Here is a 25,067-nt window from a genome sequence, read left to right as displayed (position 1 = left end):
TTCTCCCTCCACAATGAGATTTCTGAACAGCCATGAATGCTAACTTGTTATTCCTTATTTTTGAGCCTGTAATCACTGTTTAGAACGATGAGAAGGGGATCACATTGAAATCTATCGAATATAGAAATTGCTAGACAGAGTGGATGTGTCGAGGATGTTTCGTATAGTGGGGGAGTCTAGGACCAGAGGGCACAGCCTCAGAATAAAGGGACCTCCATTTTGAACTGAGTTGAGGAGAAATTTGTTTAGCCAGCGGTGGTGAATCTGTGGAATTTATTGTCACAGACGACTGTGGAGGCCAAGTCATTGAGCATATTTAAAGTGGTGGTTGGTAAGTTCTTGATTAGTCAGGATGTCAAAGGTTACAGGGAGAAGGCAGAAGAATGGGGTTGAGAGGGAAAATAAATCAGCCATGATGAAATGGCAGAGAAGACTTGATGGGCTGAATGGCCTAATTCTGCTCGTCTTATGGTCTTTTAGTTTGCGTTAGTTCCTTTTGTAATTTATAGCCATTTTATACCCTTGTACTGCACTGAAAAATAACAAAATTCACATCATTTCAGTCAGTGATAATTCTGATTCTTTCCCGCTGTTCCCCAGTAGCCTTTAAACTTTCCTTTTCTGATATTTAGCCAACTTATTTTGGAGTTTCCAGCTGAATTCACTTCAGACAGGTTGCATCTGTAAGATGGTAGAAACTTGTTGCAGTAAAGAACTCTCTCCACGTTGTCTCTGGGTCTTTTGTCAATTATCTGAAGCCATGTCTCCCAGAAAACACCAACACTATTCTAAACGCCCTTTTAAATCTCTTTTTAATCTTGCCTGCTCCAAGAACAACCCCAGTTTCTGCATTCTCTACATCAGCGAGTCCTTCTTCCCTGATGGCACACCAGTAAATCTTAGCTTGTGCGGAGTTAGTTCAGCCAACACTCAACGCAGCCCCAGTTAAAGTTAACTTGTTTATATTCCACAAAGGCCACACATTGTAATGACGGTGTCATTAATCATAGCCATGCATTCAGCCAGCCCAACATTTACATCCAGGTTTTGACAGTCGCCCCTCATTCTAACGTCAGAAATGACGACAGGGCACTGTAACCAGGGAGCTGATTGTACAGGCTCAGGGTGCGGGCAGCTGAATACACCAGCCACACAGCAAAACAGACAATGAATTGCAAATGACACTCCAAAACAAAAACACAAAAAAAACCTTCACACACAAAACCAACAAAGGAACTCTGCATATATATTGATCGGCTGTTCTCTATGCACTGACTCTACTTAACTGTGTGTGGCAACAGACTGTTCACTTTGGAAATGATGTCAAATGGGACAAACACGGCAAGCAATTAGTAGGAAGCTTTAGCGCTGGTCTCGCACCACTGACCTGCAGTCAGTAAAGAAGGTTTGCAGAAAATCTCTACGCACCCACAGCAATATAATAGGCCTTCCCTGAATTACAGCCTAAGTGGAGGCCATTCGGCCCCTTGGGCCTCTGCTCTTCAACAGAAGCTCTTTTGATTTTACCTGCTACTCTGATCAAATGTCCTACTGGAGTAATGATGTGACCTCTACCTTATAGGGGCTCCTGAGGTTACAGATCAATGTACTTATGGAAACCTAACTTTATGCAAATTCTCCCATACATTTATTTATTGATTTATAGTTATTGAGATTCAGCCCTTCCGTCCCATCGACCGTGCCGCCCAGCAACTCCCAATTTAATCCAGACCTAATCATGGGACAGCTTGCATAGGTCAATTCATCTACTAACTTGTACAGCTTTGGACTGCGGGAAGAAATCGGAGCACCCGGAAAAAATGCAAGCATTTCATGGACTTCTTACAGATGATGTCAGAACTGAACTCCAATACCCTGAGGTATAATAGCGTTACGCTAACAATGCTACCATGGCATACATTTTTCAAGCTAGCAATAATAATATGTCCTGATACTGATGAACGAGGGGATACAATATATATCCTTTACTTTAATTCTGGGTAGTGTTACCATGGATATTCAGTGAAATTGTAGGAAGTGCATACAGATATGAAAGGGGTAGCTACAGACATTTTTGACTTTGAGTAATCAGCTTCTCGGCAGTTCTCAGCAATAGAACCCTCATGTCACCCGGGGCCTGTCTGTAGTTCCTTATAACACTCTATCCCAGAAACTCACTGAACAGAAATAACAAAATAGCACCTTTCTTAATGAGGGTAGGAAGAGGTTTGATAATTTAGGACTTTACCTCCTGAAGAAGGCTCTTGGCCCAAAACAGCGACTATTTATTCACTTCCATAAATGCTACTTGTCCTGCTGAGTTCCTCCGGCATGTTACTATAGGTTAGGACTTCATGCCCCAGATCATAGGAGAAAGAGTAAAGATTTGACTGAAGTTTCCACTGAGGTTGGGTGAGATGAGCACTACAGGTCATGGGTTAAGGGTGAAAGGTGAAATGTTTAAGGAGAACCTGAGTAGGGAACTTCTTCACTCAGAGGGTGGTGAGAGTGTGGAACAAGCTGCCAGTGAAAGTGGTGGATGTGGGATCTGTTTTAACAGTTAAAAGAAGCTTGGATAAGTACATGGATGAGAGGTCCTGAAGCAGGGTAATGGTACTCGGCAGAACAAGAGTTCAGCATGGACTAGATAGCTGAAGAGCTTGCTTCTGCACTGTAGTGCTCCACAACGTAGCACAGTGGTTAGCATAATGCTTTACAGTGTTTGCAATCTTGATTCAATTCTTTCTGCTGTACATGCTCGCCCTGACAGCATTGGGTTCCCTCTGGGTGCCCTGGTTTCCTCCCACATTCCAGAGACGTACAGGCTAGCAATTGGTCAGTGGGTGTAACTGAACGGTGTGGACTTGCTGGGCTGGTAGGGCCTGCTACCATACTGCACCTCTGTAAAATTAGAGCTGACTCTACTACTCTAATGACAGTGCCAGATTCGTATGGTTTTGTACAGTTACTGAGTCAACCAGACAGTGGCAATCAACTCCCACCATTTTCCTTCCTCAGAATCTCCCTTTTTACATTCTCCTCTTACTGCAAATTTCAGTCTTTTATCATTATAATTGCTTTTAACTGCCTTTCTCAGTAGCTTGCAAATGTAGAAGAATACGGCTAAATATAGCGATGTAGTGGGAACAAGTTATTTGCTCTACTTCCCGGTTTGTCCTTTTGCAGAGAGGAGAGGAGTGGCTTTCACAAGGCCTGCAGCTCTTACCCATGGCCTGCTTGCCCATGGCACACTGGTAAGTGTTCCTTGGAGACTGGTTGTGGTGAGGGTAGGGAATGAGGCCAGCACATACTCCGAGGAGTGTAAATGGTTCAATCTCCAGGTGGGTTGTTGACCTACAGCAAAAAGCAGAACAAATCTTTTTCACTAAACACTAAACACATTGCTCAAATACACACAGAAGCCACTTTATTAGGTACACCAACATCATCTGCTGCTATAGCCCATGCTCTTTAAGGTTCGATGTGTTGTGCATTCAGCAATGCTCTTCTGCACCCCATTGTCGAGTTACTGTCGCCTTCCAGTCAGCTTGAACCAGTCTGGCCATTATCCTCTGACCTCTCAATAACAAGGTATTTTCAGCCTCAGAACTGCTGCTCACTGGATGTTTATATTCTTTTTCATACTATTCTCTGTAAACTTTAGAGACTGTTGTGCATGAAAATCCCAGGAGATCAGCAGTTTCTGAGATACTCAAACCACCCTGTCTGGTACCAACAATCATTCCACGATCAAAGTCACTTAGATCACACTTTTTCTCTATTCTGATCTTTGGTCTGAACAACAACTGAAACCCATGACCATGTCTGCATGCTTTTATGTATTGAGTTGCTGCTCAATGGATTGGCTGATCAGATATTTGCATTACCGAGCAGCTGTACAGGTGTACCTAACAAAGTGGCCACAGAGTGTTAACAGACAGCAAAACTTACACCACTTAACTATTTCTACCAAATGTTTTCAAATAAAAGTACTGCAATGTACTGCTGCTGCAAAACAACAAATTTCATGACATATACTGGTGATATCTGCCTCTCTTCCCAACATCCACATATCATCATCCTAACAACATGCCTTTGCACAGGATTAACAAATTATACTTTAAACTTATTGATGAATTTGTGTAATCAATCACTCACGTATTGATCATGTGCTCATAAAGTGCAATGTAACAGTCATTTTCTTCATTGACATCAAGGTACTCCACCAATCCCTCGTGCAGAAAATCTTCAAATGATCTGTAAATATACAGTAAAGAAAATCAACCACTTATCACCCAGTTACATCTGCAGCACTTTGTCGGATATTTTAATAGCAGGATTGGCCTTTATTTCCTGCGATTAACTCCCCTTTAAATGTGATAACTGGATAATGCTGATAGCCTTCACAGAAAACTCAGCATTTCAATAGGGGGCTGTTCCTTACAGATATTTTATGAATGGAATTGATTTTTTCCCGCTTGCTCCCTCCCACCATAGTCTTCAGCCCTTTGGTCCAGTTCCCCTCCAATATATTCAGTCCAAGTATCTCAGCCCGTCCCTTTTCCACTCATTCCTGAATCCCATCCAATCCATCTATTTTAAACTTTTCTTGTTATCTCTGTAATGGGGCGCTGAGAATTTGGGTAAGTATTCTATGTGAAAGAAAACCCTCCGTTCAAAAATAAATTTTCAACTTGTGTTATAGAAATCAATCAATCTATTCTCCATGTGGCATTTCAGAGGACCTATCCTGGGCACAACACGTAAGAGTAATTATGAAGAAAACTCGGCAGCACCTCTACTTCCTTAGGAGTTTATGAAGATTCAGCAAGACACCTATAACTTTAACCAACACACACAAAATGCTGGTGGAATCTTCTTCAGGACCCTAATGCGAGGGTCTCGGCCCAAAATGTCGACTGTGCTTCTTCCTATAGGTGCTGCCTGGCCTGCTGCGTTCCACCAGCATTTTGTGTGTGTTGCTTGAATTTCCAGCATCTGCAGATTTCCTTGTGTTTGCGTATAAATTTAACCAACTAACAAAGATGTGCAGTGGAGATTACATTGACTGGCTACATCACAGCCTGATATGGAGACACCAATGCCCTTGAACGGAAATTCCTACAAAAAGTAGTGGATATGACCCAGTCCATCATGGGTAAAACCCTCCTAACCATTGAGCACATCTACATAGACCGTTGCCGCAGGAAAGCTACACCCATTATCAGGGACCCCCTACCACCCAGGCAATGCTTTCTTTGCGTTGCTGCCATCAAGGAGATGGTACAGAAGCCTCAAGACCCACACCACCAGTTTCAGGAACTGTTATTACCCTCGACCATAAGGCTCTTGAATGACAGGGGATAACTTCATTCGGATTCACTTGCCCCATCACTGAACTTTTGCCACAACCTATGAACCCACTTCCAAAGACTCTTCATCTCATGTTCTCACTATTTATTGTTTGTTTATGTATTTATTCTTTCTTTCTGTATTTGCAGAGTTTGTATTTTGCACACAGGTTGTCTGCCCTGTTGCTGCAGTCTTTCATTGATTTTATTATGGTTATTGGAGTATGCTGGCAAGAAAAGGAATCTCACTGTTGTATATGATGACATACAGTGCCTATAAAAAGTATCCTGCCCCTCCCCGACGTTTTCATGTTTTATTGTTTTGCAACAGATTATTATTTAAATGGTAAAAATTTGAAGTCAGCTGGAAGGTGGTTCTGTAGTCTGATGAAACCAAAACTGTGTTTTTTGGCTCTCAGACTAAACATTGCACATCATCAAAATGCTGTGGGGATGCTTCACTGCAACAGGCCCTGGAAGGCTTGTGAAGGTAGAGGGTAAAATGAATGCAGCAAAATACAGGAAATCCTGGAGGAAAATCTGATGCAGTCTGCAAGAGAAATGCAACTTGGGAGAAAATTTAGCTACACAGGAATGGTTCAAAAACAACAAAACTAATGTCCAAAAAACACACACAAAATGCTGGTGGAACGCAGTAGGCCAGGCAGCATCTATAGGGAGAAGCACAGTTGACCCGGAGGGTCTTGGCCCGAAACGTCGACTGTGCTTCTTCCTATAGATGCTGCCTGGCCTGCTGCGTTCCACCAGCATTTTGTGTGCATTGCTTGAATTTCCAGCATCTGCAGATTTCCTCATGTTTGCAAAATTAATGTCCTGAAGTGGCCAAGTCAGAGCTCAGACCTGACTCGGTCTGGATACAGATAAGTCAGAAAATTGACTTGAAGGGGATGGGTAATTATGCAATCAATTATTTTGTGTTTAATGATTGTAATAAATTTAGACCAATTTGTAGAAATTTGTTTTCACTTTGACACAAAAGAGTCTTTTCTGCTGTTTAGTGTCAAAAAATCCAAATCAAATCCACAGTGATTCAATATTGTAAATCAATAAAACATGAAAACTTCCCGGGGGGGGGGGGGGGTAAATACTGGCATTGTATGATTTGAAAGACAATTCAACTTCATTTGATTTGAAGATTCCGAATGTTTCTGCATCCGCCTGCTGTCTAATTCCAGTGTAGAGTTCCAGTCTGGGGTATGTTTCCATTCTCTGTACCTTTGCCTCAACACACATCACCCTCCCACCTCCACCTGCCCTCTTCCCCACAACCCCCCCGCCCCCACACACACCCAGGATAGACCATAAAGTCAGTAAGACATAGGAGCAAAATTAGGCTATTTGGTGCATTGAGTCTGCACTGCCATTCTATCATGGCTAATTTATTATCCCTCTTGACCCCATTCTCCCGCTTTCTCCCTATAATCTTTGACACCCTGATTAATCAAAAACCTATCAACAACCCCTTTAAATATACCCAATGTCTTGGCCTCCACAGCTGTCAATGGCAATGAACTCTACTGATATACTACCCACTGGCTAAAGAAACTTCTCCTTATCTCTATTCTCAACACATGTCCCTGTATTCCAAGGCTGTGCTCTCTGGCCCTAGACTTACCCACTATAGGAATTATCAAGTCTACGATCCACTCGATCTAGGCCTTTCAATATTCAAAAGGATGGGTGGGAGCTCTGCTGCAGATCTTTTGAGCACTCAGCTAATTGGATAAGGCCATTCAGTTTACCTCTGGTGACAAAAACTTTGATTTGGTCAGGAAGCCTACCCTTGTAAATCAGGCATATTGGGATTCCTGGCTCCTCAGAATGCAGCTCCCACAACCCACACTCCAAGCCCAAGACAACCCCTCCTCAAACTCCAAGAGCATTTGTTGGCTCTGGGCCTACACTCATTGGAGTTCAGAAGAATGAGGGAGATCTCATTGAAATCTATCGAATATTGAAAGGTCGAGGTAAAGTGGATGTGGAGAGGATGTTTCCAATAGTGGACGAGTCTAGGACTAGAGGACACAGCCTTAGAATAGAGAGATGTCCATTTAGAACAGAGATGAGGAGAAACTTCTTTAGCCAGAGGGTGGTGTATCTGTAGAATTCATTGCCACAGATGGCTGTGGAGGCCAGGTCAATGGGTACATTTAAAGAGTAGAGTGATAGGGTCTTGATTAATAAGGGTGTCAAAGGTTACCACAAGCCAGGAAAACAGGGTTGAGAGGGAAAGTAAAGCAGCCATGATGGGCTGAATGGTCTAATTCTGCTCCTATGTCTTATGGTCTTAAGACCCAGACAGGGCAGCTCAGCCAGCATCTTTCCCCCCATTTCAAGAAGCAAGGCCCAACAGTCACCACGCCCCCACTGAACAGATCGAGACAGATTACCTGTATCCCTGAGAGAGCTCGTCAATGTGCTTGTTCGTCACGGCTGGTTTTCCATTCCTCACAATGATGTACGGTCTAAACACGTTAACCAGAAATTCTCCATCAAAAAAGCAATTCAACTAATGATTGTATTCAGTACAAAGACAGCAGTCAGTTCCACTCCATCTCAGAACCAATCATAAACATGTGAGAATATTTTCAACTTTCAAATTTTCAATTTAATTACAAAAGCTCTATTTATCTCCTTGTTACAACAAACTTTACATAATTGTTGCTCGATAAATCACATCCATAATATGTACCGGACAGCTTGACATAACCAAAATAGCACTCTACTAACCTAACCACGTAACCTGGACTGACACCACAGGGAGGGCTGCAATGTAAGTATCTGTAACTAAAGGAACATAGAACATTACAGCACAGTGCAGGCCCGTTGGCCCATGATGTTGTGCTGACCTCCTAACCTACTCTCTAAGATCAATCTAACACTTCCCTCCTACATAGCCCTCCATTTTTCTATCATCCACTGCCTTGTCTGGATCAACACTCTGTGTCACTGAAAAGGCTCAGATCTCTAGAGTCAATGAAGGTGAGACTCTGTGAACAGTTTCAGATCTTGCTCCTTGCAGCATTCAGTGGGGCGCATGGACTCTGGTGTTTTCCATCACCATTGCCAAGAGGAACCCACAAGCACAAAGGATGGTATGTGACATCTGACTATCGGCAAACTGTCTGTTTATACAGTCAGCTCTAGTGAAGGGTAGAAGGTAAATACTAGGTAGCTATACAAAATAAAGTACACACACTTGTCAGACATTTAATGAGCACTTCTTTAAAAGTTAAGCACTGTATCAGAACAATACTACGAAATCCTACAGGACAGATTGGATAGAATTTTCGATAACCCCTCTTGAATAATACCAGAGAGAAATGAGCATTTTTCCAGCAGTGAAGCGAACCGACAACTGGGGAAGGAAGAGATTTCAACTAGTTCACCTTTTTAAAATGGAGACATCCTACCCAGATGCATCACGCCTTGATGTGGCAACTACTCTGTCATAGACCACAACAAACTACGGAAAGTTACAGACACAGCTCAGCACATCATGGAAACTAACCTTCCCTCCATGGACTTTGTCTACACTTCTTGCTGCCTTGATAAAGCAGCCAACATCATCCAAGACATCATGTATCTTGGATATTCTCTCTTCTTTCCCTCCCATCAGGCAGAAGATGGAAAACCCTGAACGCACGTACCACCAGTCTCAAGGACAGCTAACCTGCTGTTATAACACTATTCAATGGTTCCCTAGTACGATAAGATGGCACTTTCAACCTCACAATCTACCTCATTATGGCCTTGAATCTTATTGTCTACCAGCACTGCACTTTTTATGTAGCTGCTACATTTTATTCTGCATTCTGTATTTGTTTATTGTTGAGTGTCCCTTATCCAAAATGCTTGGGGCTGAAAGTGTTCTAAATTTTGGAATATATAATGAGGCAGCTTAGGATCACCATCATTTCCTACTCTAAATTTATGTGCTACCGGTAAGCAGTCTTTCCTTACACTTGTTCATCACGCATAAGTACTTAACAGTAAAAATGATCGCATATAATGAAAATACAAAGTGTGCGGGGTAACAAAAGCAGCACAGCAACATCGGGAGAAGACCTGCATCAGCTGTTGAACAACAACGAACAATGGCAGGCTTTCTGTCTCCAACTACGATGCCTTGTTTTGATTAAAAATTTACAGTATTTTACTCTATTATTGTATTTTACTTTTTTAAAGGTTTTATGTACAATATAAAATCAAAAGATTGAACTGAATTACACGTAAATGTAATGAAAACTGAAAAAAATCGATTTATTTTTAACGGAATACATTTTATAGTCAAACGGGATTTTAGGAGGGGATGAAACTCATATCACGCAAAAATAATATGTTTTGTAATTACCAAAAAAAAGTGATCTTCACTTACAACAGAAGATAACTGCCACACCAAACATGACAACTACATCAGGTCTGAGAAACTCGAGAGAGAGAGTACATCATTCTGAGGAGGAACACAGAAGGGATGCTCTCGGGATGAGGAGACACTGTGCTGGATGACATGTTTTAATGAGGCAGTGTTGTCTGCCTCATTAACATGGAATTTTTGTTGTGGTAATCTTGCTTTGATTTTATAAACTGACATGATTTCCTGCTCTGTTACGAATGCATGCTGCTCTAATCCTTCAATAAGTCCATCACATTTTCACCATGTTGTCTATGGGCAACTTTTCTACTGTGTTAGCAACATCATCTTCATCTTCACCATCGTGATCACCATGATCCAGAACCATTTCAGCTATTTCACCATCAGTCATTGAATGAACAACTATAGCCTCATGTTCAATATCCACTTCCTCCAGCTTACTGACAGACTCTGAAGGTATTCCTTTTGCATATGGAAAGAGTTCCGACATCCTCTTTTTCTCATTTGACAACAGTACATAAGCCTTCAAACTCATCACTTTGTTCCTGTGAGGGTATGTGAGGTCACTTCTCAGAACTGACCATGGCGCACAGAGACCTGTGCATAACCTCCCAGCACCTTGTGGAATTTTCCATTTGTGATGCCGTGTCAGTGCTAAAAAAAAAATTCAGATTAGGGTACTCAACCTATACTACCTTGATGTACTGTAGTAAAGAAATGATCTGTATGAATGGCATGCAAATGCAAGACAACTTTTGCACTGTAACTTGGTGCATGTGACAAAAATAAACCAGTTATTATGTGCAGTTCTGGTCACTAATTAATTTACCAATTAATTTTCAATACACAGGGTTTGGGGTTCAGGGAAAGATGTTTTCCGTTGATCTGAATGAGTTGTGGAAACCTTGAAGACCAATTCAGTTTTTTGAGGTGGTGAATCACCTTAGTCCACAGCTGTACTGCTGCGGTGTTAACGGAAATCTTTCACAAACTGCAGAGTATAAGAACACAAGCAGGCAATTCAGCCCCATTCACTGCTGCTAGAGTTCACAAATCACAAAAGCCATCTATTACCCTGCTTACCTCACCTAATCAGCAGATCTTTCATTCTGGTATACTTGTGCATTGTGTTCCGTTCTGGTTGCCTCATTATAGAAAGGACACAGAAGCTTTAAAGAAGGAGCAGAGGAGATTTACCAGGATGCTGCCTGGATTAGTGAGCATGTCTTATGAGGATAGGTTGAGTGAGCTCAGGTTTTTCCTCTTTGGAGTGAAGGAGGATGAAAGGTGAATTGATAGAGGTGTACAAGACGATAAAAAGCATAGATAGAGTGGATAGCCGGAGACATTTTCCCAGGGTGAAAATGGAAAATACAAGGGAACAGAGTTCAAGGAGTTCAAGGTGATTAGCATAGGAGGGATTTCAGTGGTAATTTTTTTTTAACGCAAAGAGTGGTGGGTGTATGGAATGCCCTGTCAGGGGTGGTGGTTGAGGCAGATACATTAGGGACATTTAAGAAACTCTTCGATAGGCTCATTGATGATAGAAAAGTAGAGGGCTATGTGGGAGGAAAGGGTTAGATTGATTTTACAGTATGTTAAAAGGTCAGCACATTGTAGGCCAAAGGGCCTGTAATGATCTATGTCATTACGCCAGTAAAATCGCTGCCTTGCTGACCACCCTGCCTTTAGCTGCCTGGGCCTTAATCTATGGAATTCTCTTCCTAGACTTCCATGTCTCACTCTCCTTCTCTTCCTCAGCAGCTGGAGATATTGGAAAGTCTGCATTTGACTGGTAGGTACCTGCAAAGTCTGCCTCCGTCTGAGGAAATATACACGCAGCGGTCCGTCAGATTGGTAGAGATGGAGACAAACTCGTTGATGTAACCTGCTCGCCGCATCAGCCGGAATGTTTTCACCAGCTTCTGGTGATTGCGTATTACACCCAGGATGTTACCTAATCAGATCAGCACAGGAAGAGGAATTACGTTACGAATGTAGGTGTTAAACTAAGTTTCTGAAACAGTCACACAGAAGCTCACAGTAAAGGAAGAGCAAAAATCTGCTGGAAAGACTCTGGAGTAGCGGAGGCTGAGGGGAGATCTGATAAGAGGTTTATTAGATTATGAGATGCACAGAGTATCTTTTACCCAAAGCTGAAATGGCTAAAACCAGAGGGTATGCAAAGTGGGAGGGGTAGGAAAGGAGATATGAGCGTCATTTTTTTTTTAAACATTGGAATACACGATATAGTGTGGTGGTAGAGGCAGAAGCATTAGACGTTGAAGAGAGGTTTAAATAGGCATGTGAATGTGAGGAAAATAGAGGGATATGGATATTCTGTAGGCAGAAGAGATGAGTTTAGTTGGCCATTTGATTACTAATTTAATTTGAACAACACAACATTGAGGGCCAAAGCAAACACAAGGAAATCTGCAGATTCTGGAATTTCAAGCAACACACACAAAATGCTGGTGGTACGCAGCAGGCCAGGCAGCAACTATAGGGAGAAGCACAGTCGACGCTTCGGGCCGAGACCCTTTGTCAGGACTAACTGAAAGGAAAGATGGTAAGAAATTTGAAAGTAGGGGGGGGGGGGGGGAAATGCAAAATGATAGGAGAAGACCGGAGGGGGTGGGGTGAAGCTGAGAGCAGGAAAGGTGATTGGCAAAAGGGATACAGAGCTGGAGAAGGGAAAGGATCATGGGACGGGAAGCTTAGGGAGAAAGAAAGGGGGAGTGGAGTACCAGAGGGAGATGGAAAACAGGCAGAGTGATGGGCAAAGAGAGAGAAAAAAAAACAACTAAATATGTCAGGGATGGGGTAAGAAGGGGAGGAGGGGCATTAACAGAAGTTAGAGAAGTCAATGTTCATGCCATCAGGTTGGAGGCTACCCAGCCGGTATATAAGGTGTTGTTCCTCCAACTTGAGTGTGGATTCATCTTGACAGTAGAAGAGGCCATGGATAGACATATCAGAATGGGAATGGGACATAGAATTAAAATGTGTGGCCACTGGGAGATCCTGCTTTCTCTGGCGGACTGAGCGTAGGTGTTCAGCGAAACGGTCTCCCAGTCTGCGTCGGGTCTCACCAATATATAAAAGGCCACACCGGGAGCACCGGACACAGTATACCACACCGGCCGACTCACAGGTGAAGTGTCGCCTCACCTAGAAGGACTGTCTGGGACCCTGAATGGTAGTGAGGGAGGAAGTGTAAGGGCAGGTGTAGCACTTGTTCCGCTTACAAGGATAAGTGCCAGGAGGGAGATTGGTGGGAAGGGATGGGAGGGATGAATGGACAAGGGAGTCGCCTAGGGAGCGATCCCTGCGGTAAGTAGAAAGGGGGGGGGGGGGAAGATGTGCTTGGTAATGGGATCCCTTTGGAGGTGGCGTAAGTTACGGAGAATTATACGTTGGACCCGGAGGCTGGTGGGGTGGTGGGTGAAGACAAGGGGAACCTATCCCGAGTGGGGTGGTGGGCGGATGGGGTGAGGGCAGATGTGCGGGAAATGGGAGAGATGCGTTTGAGAGCAGAATTGATGGTGGAAGAAGGGAAGCCCCTTTGTTTAAAAAAAGGAAGACATTTCCTTCATCCTGGAATGAAAAGCCTCATCCTGAGAGCAGATGCAGCGGAGACAAAGGAATTGCGAGAAGGGGATAGCATTTTTGCAAGAGACAAGGTGGGAAGAGGAATTAGTCCAGGTAGCTGTGAAAGTCTGTAGGCTTATAGTAGATATCAGTAGATAAGCCGTCTCCAGAGATGGAGACAGAAAGATCAAGAAAGAGGAGGGAGGTGTCAGAAATGGACTGGGTAAATTTGAGGGCAGGGTGAAAGTTGGAAGCAAAGTTAATGAAGTCAACGAGCTCAGCATGCGTGCAGGAGGCAGCGCCAATGCAGTCGTCGATGTAGCGAAGGAAAAGAGGGGGACGGATACCCGTATAGACTTGGAACATGGACTGTTCCACAAAGCCAACATAAAGGAAGGCATAACTGGGACCCATGCGGGTGCCCATGGCTACACCTTTGGTTTGGAGGAAGTGGGAGGAGCCAAAGGAGAAATTATTGAGAGTAAGAACTAATTCCGCTAGACAGAGGAGAGTGGTGGTAGAGGGGAATTGGTTAGGTCTGGAATCCAAAAAGAAGTGGAAAGCTTTGAGACCTTCCTGGTGGGGGATGGAGGTATATAGGGACTGGACGTCCATGGTGAAAATAAGGCAGTGGAGGCCAGGGAACTTAAAATCACTGAAAAAATTCAGAGCGTGAGAAGTGTCATGAACATAGGTGGGAAGGGATTGAACAAGGGGGGATAAAACAGTGTCAAGGTATGCAGAAATGAGTTCAGTGGGGCAGGAGCAAGCTGAGACAATGGGTCTACCTGGACAGGCAGGTTTGTGAATCTTGGGTAGGAGGTAGAAACGGGAAGTGCGGGGTGTGGGAACTATGAGGTTGGTGGCAATGGATGGGAGATCCCCAGAGCTGATAAGGTTGGTGATGGAACAGGAGACAGTGGCCTGGTGCTCCTTAATGGGGGTCATGATCAAGGGGTAAATAAGAGGAGGTATCAGAGAGTTGTCGCTGTGCCTTGGCTAGGTAGAGGTCAGTACACCAGACTACAACAGCTCCCCCGTCATCAGCGGGTTTTATAGTGAGGCTAGGATTGAGGGCCAAAGGGTCTGTTCATGTGCTGTACTGTTCTTTGTTCTACATAACTCAGCAGGCCAGGCGGCAGCTATGGAGGGAAATTGAAAATTGATGTTTTATGTTGATATTCTTCATCTTTAAGGAAAGAGGCTATTTGGCCAATCATGGTAGTGCCAGCTCTGTGCAAACTTTTCCAATTTAGATCCACATCCCATTTTTCACTTTCTAATAATGCAAATTATTTCTCTCCCATATCCATTTGCCCTTAGAAAGTTTATTCTCATCTGAACATATATACAACCAAATGAAATAACATTCCTCTGGACCATGGTGCATATATCACACACAGCACATAAAACAAAATATTGCCATAAATAAGTTCATAAAATATAATTCAAAAATGCATGAAATACTTAGCAAAGGAGAGCAGTAAAAAGCTCACTATCCTAGTAATGAGAGCTCGGTGGTGGCAGGGTATTCATCAGTCTCACAGTTTGAGTGAAGAAGCTGTTAGCCAGTCTGGTAGTCCTAGTCCTGATGCTTCTGTATCTCCTTCCTGATGGTAGCGGGTCAAAGTGATTGTGAGATGGGTGGTACAGATCCTCAACAACACTACAGACTCTTTGTCTGCAACGTTCCCAGAAAATGTCACAAATGGTGAGGGGTGGGGGAGGCAGACCCTGGTGATCCTCTTGCAGTTTTTATTATCCTCTGTAGGTCTTGAGGTCTGATGCCTTGCAGCTTTCGAAGCACACAATGATGTAGCCAGACAGGGATCAGATAGGACTCTGATTCCTCTGTAAACACATGATCCAGATTTTATCAGCCCTGTGTTGTTAAACCCAGCAAACGTTTCAATGACTCTCTGGGTTCACGAATCATGAACCGGAGTTTGAGGCCTAACATCTGGGGTCCTGCCTTTGGCGATTCTGGATTTCAAGGCCTGATAGTCTGTGATCAGCATGTCATGCTGATCTCTGCTAAGAAAGACTAGGACGCAAGGACGAATCAGAGGTCTGGAGGTCGAGGCCTAGTGGGCAAATTTCTATGAGTCCAATGGGGCGGTCAAAGCCCAGCGGTCTGCAGGAGGCAGGAGGTCTGTCATAGGACACAGTCTGTGCGTGGGAGGGAGGGAGAGAAGATGGGCTTGTTTTACTGCTGTTGGTGTTTGTTGTGTTCCGTGTTGTTCTGTCAAGCATTGTAAGCATACTATGTTGTCGTCAGAACGTGTGGCAACACTTGTGGGCTGTCCCCAGAACATCCTTGGACCAGGTTGATTGGTAACACTAAATAACGTACAAAGTATTTCAGTGTATGTACATGTAACAAATGAACTCGAATCTTGGATATTTCTGCTCTATTTTTCGTTTGTGGATGATTTAAAACCCTTCAGTTTGGCTATCAAACCACCAATCAGGAGTTTCACCTAGACACTTATGTTTTTGATACATCTCTCTTTAATCAGCACTGCTCCGGGAAGAATGATACCGATCTCTTCACACTAGTGGTCACCAACCTTTTTAAGCCCAAGATCCCCTACCTCAGCCTCAGTGAAAGGCACGATCGACTCCAAATCGATTAGTTACACGCATGCACACTGGGGCAGAAAAGACCGATAGTAAAACCCTGCAACCCGGAAGTAGAAATAATGCATGAACACTAGGGGTCACCACCCTTTTTTTTGCACTGCGGACCAGTTTAATATTAACAATATTCTTATGGACCGGCCGACAGGGGGAGGGGGGTGTTAAACGCGACCGGAATACAGTGATACTCGAAGCAGGTTCCTTATGTCCAGTCTATTCTGCAATTTAGTTTACGTGGCTCTCAGCTGCTGAACCGGTTGCTCACATTTTTTCAGCTGGAAAAAAACTCAACAGGTTTGTCTTTAAGTGCAGGGTGTTGGACTCAGGGTACCGAAGCAGCTTTGAGGGCTTCATTGCCTCGTTAGACAGCTTCTGGGCCCGAGCTCCAGCCTTCCGCCCACCCGCCGCCAGCTGCCTTGGCCAGGTGCGTCTGTTCCCGTGCCGGGACCATGGCGGTCGCAGTCCGGAGAGAGCGACTGACCGAGTGAGGAGTGCAACAGGGCGCGTGCCCGCCCCCCTTGTAGGATCTATCGGCCGACAAAAGTTTGTTTCAGTAGATCGCAGTGAGGTAGCTGCTCTGCTGCTTACGAAACCCTGAGCCTGAATTAGGTCATCTGTGAATATTTTAGCACCGGGTTCCCCACGAACATTCGATGTGCTAAACAGGTTTAGTGGTGTCGCCCATCTGTCGCGCTCCAGGCCAGTACCAACGGCACTTCCCGCCAGCTGCACGAAGCGGCTGGTTACTCGAGGCCAACCAGTGATCCCTGACGCGCTTGGATAATGACCTTGCGTGTATTCAAGTTCAACAGTTAGTGTGACAGGGAATGAGGAAAGGTGCAGCTGACTCATATTGTTTCCTTGCGGCCCGGTGGTTGGGGACACTGTAGTGCATGGCGGGGGAGCTACACGCATGCGCACTGGGCAGAAAGAACAGAACTAAAACCCCGCAACCCAGAAACAATCTCTCAACAATCTCTTTTTTTTGGGATCTACTGGGAAAGTCTCAAAGATCGACTAGTCGATCGCGATCGACGGGTTGGCTACCACTACTTTACACGGACTTCACTCCGGTTTCATCCAGGAAATTCAATAGTGTATCCTCTTAATGGTGTTAAAAAGCTCCCTGAAGTGTGAAGAATGGTACACGGGCACCACTGTGGCATAGCAGTTAGCACAATGCCATTACAGCTGGGGATGTTGGAAGTTTGGAGTTCAATCCCGGCATTCTCTGTACGTCCTCCCTGTAGGATGTGTGGGTTTTCTCCGGGTGCTCTGGTTTCCTCCCATATTCCAAAAGTGCACTGTGTATGTTAACAGGTCATTGTAAATTGTCCTGTGATTAGGTCAGGGTTAAATCACGGTTGAGGGAGGTTGCTGGGCGGCTGGACTTGAAGGACCAGAAGGGCTTAGTCCATGCCGTATCTCTAAATAAAATAAACACTAATTCATCTGGGAATACTCAACGAATGAACGATACAGAGATGTACAGGAACAGAGAAGCTTGGAGTGCATGTTTGTATGCATAGATTGCGTGGACAGCTGAGACTTTTTCACAAGGCGAAAATGACTGATGCGAAAATGGCATCATTTTAAGGTGACTGGAGGAAAGTGTAGGGTGCACGTCATTGGTAAGCTAACTACACAGAGAATAGTGGGTGTGAGGAACATACTCCCAGGAGTGGGGCGGGGGGAAGAGGGATGGTGAAGGTAGATATATTAGGGACATTTAAGTAACTTTTAGATAGGCTCATGGGTGATTAAAAATAATAGAGTGCTATGTTTCAGAAAAGTTTAGAATGATCAAAGAGTAGGTTAAAGGGTTGGCATAACATTGTGGGCTCAAGGGTGTGTACTGTGTTATAGTGTTCTATATAACAGGCAGGATAGACAAAGGAGAGTTGGTGGATGTCTCTGAAACATTTAGTGTGTGTTTTCAGGCTCCTCAATGAGAAGAAGGCATTTCTGACATCGCCTTTTGAAGATGTCCTGGATACTGGGAGGCCAGTGTCCATGATGCAGTTGGCTGAGTTTACAACTTTCTGCAGCTTTTTCTGATCCTGGGCAGTGGCCCCTCCGTACCAGATGGTGATGGAACCAGTTAGAATGCTCTCCACTGTACACGGTAAAATGGATCAAAATGTAAGCATATCTGTTATCCATTCTTGGGTTGACAATTGAAATACTCTCCTAGCTGCCTTCTGTGTGCAAGGAGATTACCACCCAAGAGAACACTGAGACAGAGATATACGGACCAGAGTAGACTGCTCTGGAAATGCAACAGTGACGCCAGGGACTCCATATAAACCATATAACCATATAACAATCACAGCACGGAAACAGGCCATTCCGGCCCTCCTAGTCCGTGCCGAACTGTTAATCTCACCTAGTCCCACCTACCCGCACTCAGCCCATAACCCTCCACTCCTTTCCTATCCATATACCTATCCAATTTTACCTTAAATGACACAACTGAACTGGCCTCTACTACTTCTACAGGAAGCTCATTCCACACAGCTATCACTCTCTGAGTAAAGAAATACCCCCTCGTGTTTCCCTTAAACTTTTGCCCCCTAACTCTCAAATCATGTCCTCTCGTTTGAATCTCCCCTACTCTCAATGGAAACAGCCTATTCACGTCAACTCTATCTATCCCTCTCAACATTTTAAATACCTCGATCAAATCCCCCCTCAACCTTCTACGCTCCAATGAATAGAGACCTAACTTGTTCAACCTTTCTCTGTAACTTAAGTGCTGAAACCCAGGTAACATCCTAGTAAATCGTCTCTGCACTCTCTCTAATTTATTGATATCTTTCCTATAATTCGGTGACCAGAACTGTACACAATATTCCAAATTTGGCCTTACCAATGCCTTGTACAATTTTAACATTACATCCCAACTTCTGTACTCAATGCTCTGATTTATAAAGGCCAGCGTTCCAAAAGCCTTCTTCACCACCCTATCTACATGAGACTCCACCTTCAGGGAACTATGCACTGTTATTCCTAGATCTCTCTGTTCCACTGCATTCCTCAATGCTCTACCATTTACCCTGTATGTTCTATTTGGATTATTCCTGCCAAAATGTAGAACCTCACACTTCTCAGCATTAAACTCCATCTGCCAACGTTCAGCCCATTCTTCTAACCGGCATAAATCTCCCTGCAAGCTTTGAAAACCCACCTCATTATCCACAACACCTCCTACCTTAGTATCATCAGCATACTTACTAATCCAATTTACCACCCCATCATCCAGATCATTTATGTATATTACAAACAACATTGGGCCCAAAACAGATCCCTGAGGCACCCCGCTAGTCACCGGCCTCCATCCCGATAAACAATTATCCACCACTACTCTCTGGCATCTCCCATCTAGCCACTGTTGAATCCATTTTATTACTCCAGCATTAATACCTAACGACTGAACCTTCTTAACTAACCTTCCATGTGGAACTTTGTCAAACTCAGTGCAGATCTGCAGAGATTTCACTCAGTCAGCCTGAAGCAAAGTTACTCCACAGAGCATTTGCTGTTCATGTATCCCTGATCCTGGATCAGAGTCCCGATGAAGGGTCTCAGCCCAAAACATCGACTCTTTATTCCTCTCCATCGATGCTGTCAGACCTGCTCACTTCCTGCCAAAGGGTTTTGGCCTGAAATGTCGACTGTGCTTTTTTCCATAGATGCTGCCTGGCCTGCTGAGTTCCTCCGGCATTTTGTGTGTGTTGCTTGGACTTCCAGAATCTGCAGATTTTCTCTTGCTGTGGAGTTCCTCTCGCATTTTACGTGTGTTGCTCTGGATTTCGAGCATCTGCTGAAACTCGTGTTTAATATTCTTATTCTGCGTACAAGCAGAATTTTACTATTGTTCCTGTGTAGGTTGGGGCTGTGTACTGTGACAGCTTGGTTCACCGTAAGATTCTTTTGTGTGTGTTTTCCTGAATCTGTCTATGTTCTGTAACATAACGCATGTGCCTGCTTCACAGTACATTCATAATTATGAGTAACTAACAAAAACTGCTCAGGACATCACTTACCATTGAGAAACACAATGAAAACATTTGGATATGAAAGTTCTTCCCCACAAAGCAGATTGACATCTTCAACACCAAGATTGAAGGCAAGTTTAATAATAGGAGCATCCTCCATGTCTGTGGTGATGTGTGTCATCAGAGCCAAATTCTTCACCAAACCACAAGCCTACAGTACGAGGACAGAAATTGCACCATTTAAAGATCATACAACACACAGGATGGAGTCCCAGAGGTTCAAGATTTGTTTCGAAGTTCAAAGTAAATACAAAGATACACCACAGAATCAATTAAAAGCTACATACAATTCAAAAAAACAGTGTGCCAAAGACAACAACCTGCAGATATATATGTAGGACTCTCAGTACCATTAACTGTGGTGTTAACTGTTCAGGCTAACAAAATGGCTTCTCTGTGTTGTTATAATGAAATGGCTTCTATGTAATGTAATGCAGGCCGCCCCCAGCATATCCTTGGATTGTGTTAGTTGTTGATGCAAGCAATGCATTTCACTGTATGTTTCAATGTACATATGACAAATAAAACTAATCTTCAATCTTTCAGTGATATGGCATTAAAATGCTCAGAGATAGCATACCTCTCCTTCAGGAGTGTCTGACGGACACAGCATGCCCCACTGTGATGGCTGCAGGGACCTGGGACCACTCACTTTCCTGGTCTTCTCAAATTGTGAGGAGATCCTGGTCATCATACCCAAGGCAGCGATGTAGGACAAACGTGATAATACCTGAGTCACCCCCTGACGATCCATCTTAAACCTCTTCAGAGACCAGTTTCCCTGGAACAAATCACAGTGACAAGATTCTGAGTTCATAACTTTCTAGTCACAATAGTGTAGGATTAGACAATGGTAAATTAGAGATGCAGCACAGTAACAGGTCTTACTGGCCCAATGAGCCCATGCTGCCCAATTAAGAGACATAGATGACTACAGCACAGAAACATACTCTTTTTTTGGCCCACCTGGTTTATGCTGAACTGTTATTCTGCTGTCTCATTGACCAGCACATGGACAACAGCTCTCCATACCCCGTGTACTTCTCCAAATTGCAAATGATCCCCCACACACCACTTCCACTGGCAGCTTGGTTTACCCTAAGTGACGAAGTTCCCTCTCATGTTCTCCTTAAACATTTTACTTTTCACTCTTTTCTATGATCACAAGTTTGAGCCTCAATTACTCACATGTAACCTGTACATCTTTGGGCTGTGGGAAGAAGCCAGCACATCCAGAGGAAACCCACATGGTCGTGGGGAGAACGTACAAACTCCTTACAGACAGCATCGGTGCTGTAATTGCGTTACACTCACGGCTCATTACCATGCTTCCCCAAATCTAAGGAAAGTCTGGGTGATAACTACAACTCCAAAGTTGCAGTCCCATTCTGGACAGTCTGAGTGCTGTACATTTTAGTAAGACTAAAAAGCTCTGGATAATTGTCCAAAACAAAAAAAACAAGTATATTGCACATAGAGAATATAACAGATGTATGCTTTAATTCTTTATTCAGAGATACAGCACAGAGGAGGCCCTTCCTGCCCTTTGAGCCATGCCACCAGCATTGGCCGACAACCTCCATTTAACCCTAACTCAATCACGGGACAATTTACAATGACCAATTAACCACCCTGGCATGTCTTCGGACTGTGGCTCAAAACCAGAGGATCCAGAGAAAACCCTTGCATTTGATGGGGAGGACATAGAGGGGCTCCTTATGGAGGACTCTGCCGCACTAAGCGCTACGCTACAATGCCACAATAATGTAAAGACGTTTCCAATATTGAAAGTTCTTCTGGGCCTCACTGGACAGATGCTGGGATGACTGCCGGCTGGGATGACTGCCGGCTGGGATGACTGCCGGCTGGGATGACTGCCGGCTGGGATGACTGCCGGCTGGGATGACTGCCGGCTGGGATGACTGCCAGCTGGGATGACTGCCAGCTGGGAGTTCAGACCAGGGAGTGCATAAGTGCTCAGCCATTCAGAAAGGAGATAAGATGAAGTTTCTTTACTCCGGGGGTGGGGGAGCGCATCTTGGGAACCATCTACCCAACAAAGGCTGTAGAAGCTTAATTGCTGAGTATAATCTAAGTGAAGATTGTATATTTTTAGCAATTATGGGAGTTAAGTGATTAGTGCAAGGAAGTGGTGGTGAGGTGAGAGTGAAAGATCAGCCATGATGTTAGTGAATGAGGGAAGAGGTTTAAAAACTGAATGGCCTGACTTCTGCTTCTATTTCGTATGTTTGTCAGCAACTTAAACAAAACGCTCATCATGACTCTAAATGACTTAGATTTTAGATTCAGAGATACAGCACAGTAACAGGCTCTTCTGGCCCAACAAGACCACGCTGCCCATTTACCTCCATGTGACCAACTAACCTATCAACCTATACATCTTCAGCATGCGGGAGGAAACCCACTTGGTCATGGTGAGAGTGTACAAGCTGCTTACAGACACAGGCGAGAACTGAACCTGGATCACTGGTGCTGTGCTGTAATTGTATTACACTAGCTACTATGCTGCTTATGGTGACGTACTCAGTGAAATATAACCATATAACAATTACAGCACGGAAACAGGCCATCTTGGCCCTTCTAGTCCGTGCCGAATGCTTACTCTCACCTAGTTCACTGACCCGCACTCGGCCCGTAACCCTCCATTCCTTTCCTGTCCCTATACCTATCCAATTTTACTTTAAATGACAATACCGAACCTGCCTCTACCACTTCTACTGGAAGCTCGTTCCACACAGCTACCACTCTCTGAGTAAAGAAATTGCCCCTTGTGTTACCCTTAAACTTTTGCCCCCTAACTCTCAACTCATGTCCTCTTGTTTGAATCTCCCCTACTCTCAATGGAAAAAGCCTATCCACGTCAACTCTATCTATCCCCCTCATAATTTTAAATACCTCTATCAAGTCCCTCCTCAACCTTCTACGCTCCAAAGAATAAAGACCTAACTTGTTCAATCTTTCCCTGTAACTTAGGTGCTCAAACCCAGGTAACATTCTAGTAAATTTTCTCTGTACTCTCTCTATTTTGTTGACATCTTTCCTATAATTCGGTGACCAGAACTGTACATAATACTCCAAATTTGGCCTTACCAATGCCTTGTACAATTTTAACATTACATCCCAACTCCTATACTCAATGCTCTGATTTATAAAGGCCAACATACCAAAAGGTTTCTTCACCACCCTATCCACATGAGATTCCACCTTCAGGGAACTATGCACCATTATTCCTAGATCACTCTGTTCTATTGCATTCTTCAATGCCCTACCATTTACCATTTACCTATTTTGATTATTCCTACCAAAATGTAGCACCTCACACTTATCAGCATTAAACTCCATCTGCCATCATTCAGCCCACTCTTCTAACTGGACTAAATCTCTCTGCAAACTTTGAAAACCTACTTCATTATCCACAACGCCACTTACCTTAGTATCATCTGCATACTTACTAATCCAATTTACCACCCCATCATCCAGATCATTAATGTATATGGCAAACAACATTGGACCCACTACAGATCCCTGAGGCACACCACTAGACACCGGCCTCCAACCTGACAGACAGTTATTCACCACTACTCTCTGGCATCTCCCATCCAGCCACTGTTGAATCCATTTTACTACTTCAATATTAATACTTAACAATTGAACCTTCCTAACTAACCTTCCACGTGGAACCTTGTCAAAGACCTTGCTATAGACCACATAGACAACATCCACTGCTTTACCCTCGTCAACTTTCCTCGTAACCTCTTCAAAAAATTCAGTAAGATTTGTCAAACATGACCTTCCACGCACAAATCCATGTTGACTGTTCCTAATCAGACCCTGTCTATCCAGATAATTATATATACCATCTCTAAGAATACTTTCCATTAATTTACCCACCACTGACATCAAACTGACAGGTCTATAATTGCTAGGTATAAATGGTGACGTACTCAGTGAAATGGTGAGTGCTCTGCCCGCGATTATGCAAAACTGCAGAGAGTTGTGGACATAACTCAGCATTTCACAAAAACAGCCTCCCTTCCATGGACACTGTCTGCACTTCTCACTGCCTCAATAAAGCAGCCAGCATAATCAAAGACCCCACACACACCATACAATTTCTCTTCTCCCCTCTCCCAGGGGCAAAAATTACAAAAGCTTTAATGCACCTACCACCAGACTCAAGGACAACTTCTATCCCACTGTTATAAGACTATTAGAGGATCCTTAGTACAGTAAGATGGATGCTTGACCTCACAATCTACATCCTTAGGCACATATATACAGCTAGGGTGCCTAAGACTTCTGCACAGTTCTGTATTTGTCAACGTGGAGTGAAAAATGAGTTTGAAAGTCTGATGGGAGCAAAGGATGTTGGGAAAGACGAGTGTGGAGTGCCACGGGAGGGGTGTGGGACAGGTGGCAGAGGAGGAGCAGGGGGTGGAGTGCCAGGGGAGGGGTGTGGGACAGGGGGCAGAGGAGGAGCAGGGTGTGGTGTGGGACAGGGGGCAGAGGAGGAGCAGGGTGTGGAGTGCCACGGGAGGGGTGTGGGACAGGTGGCAGAGGAGGAGCAGGGGGTGGAGTGCCACGGGAGGGGTGTGGGACAGGTGGCAGAGGAGGAGCAGGGTGTGGAGTGCCACGGGAGGGGTGTGGGACAGGTGGCAGAGGAGGAGCAGGATGTGGAGTGCCACGGGAGGGGTGTGGGACAGGTGGCAGAGGAGGAGCAGGGTGTGGAGTGCCACGGGAGGGGTGTGGGACAGGTGGCAGAGGAGGAGCAGGGTGTGGAGTGCCAGGGGAGGGGTGTGGGACAGGTGGCAGAGGAGGAGCAGGGTGTGGAGTGCCACGGGAGGGGTGTGGGACAGGGGGCAGAGGAGGAGCAGGGTGTGGAGTGCCACGGGAGGGGTGTGGGACAGGTGGCAGAGGAGGAGCAGGGTGTGGAGTGCCACGGGAGGGGTGTGGGACAGGGGGCAGAGGAGGAGCAGGGTGTGGAGTGCCACGGGAGGGGTGTGGGACAGG

The 25,067-nt window shown here is 44.5% G+C and overlaps 1 protein-coding gene across 2 annotated transcripts in view; it reads right to left on the bottom strand.

Annotated features, from left to right (window-relative positions):
• The window catches only part of polr3b (polymerase (RNA) III (DNA directed) polypeptide B), a 148,541-nt gene that overhangs the window by 44,707 nt on the left and 78,767 nt on the right, over nt 1-25,067 (bottom strand). For both annotated transcript variants that reach the window (XM_073059794.1, XM_073059795.1), the window contains 6 exons: nt 20,617-20,817; nt 20,025-20,187; nt 11,551-11,704; nt 7,763-7,837; nt 4,159-4,257; nt 3,227-3,354 (listed from right to left, as the gene is read on the bottom strand). In XM_073059794.1, the coding sequence (XP_072915895.1) occupies nt 3,227-3,354; nt 4,159-4,257; nt 7,763-7,837; nt 11,551-11,704; nt 20,025-20,187; nt 20,617-20,817 (820 nt within the window). The remainder of the gene's footprint in view (nt 1-3,226; nt 3,355-4,158; nt 4,258-7,762; nt 7,838-11,550; nt 11,705-20,024; nt 20,188-20,616; nt 20,818-25,067) is intronic.

This window comes from Hemitrygon akajei, chromosome 10 (assembly GCF_048418815.1).
Source record: "Hemitrygon akajei chromosome 10, sHemAka1.3, whole genome shotgun sequence".
NCBI classification, from domain to species: Eukaryota; Metazoa; Chordata; class Chondrichthyes; order Myliobatiformes; family Dasyatidae; genus Hemitrygon; species Hemitrygon akajei.
Note: the sequence above shows the minus strand (reverse complement) of the source record. Positions and strands in the feature narration are given on the sequence as shown.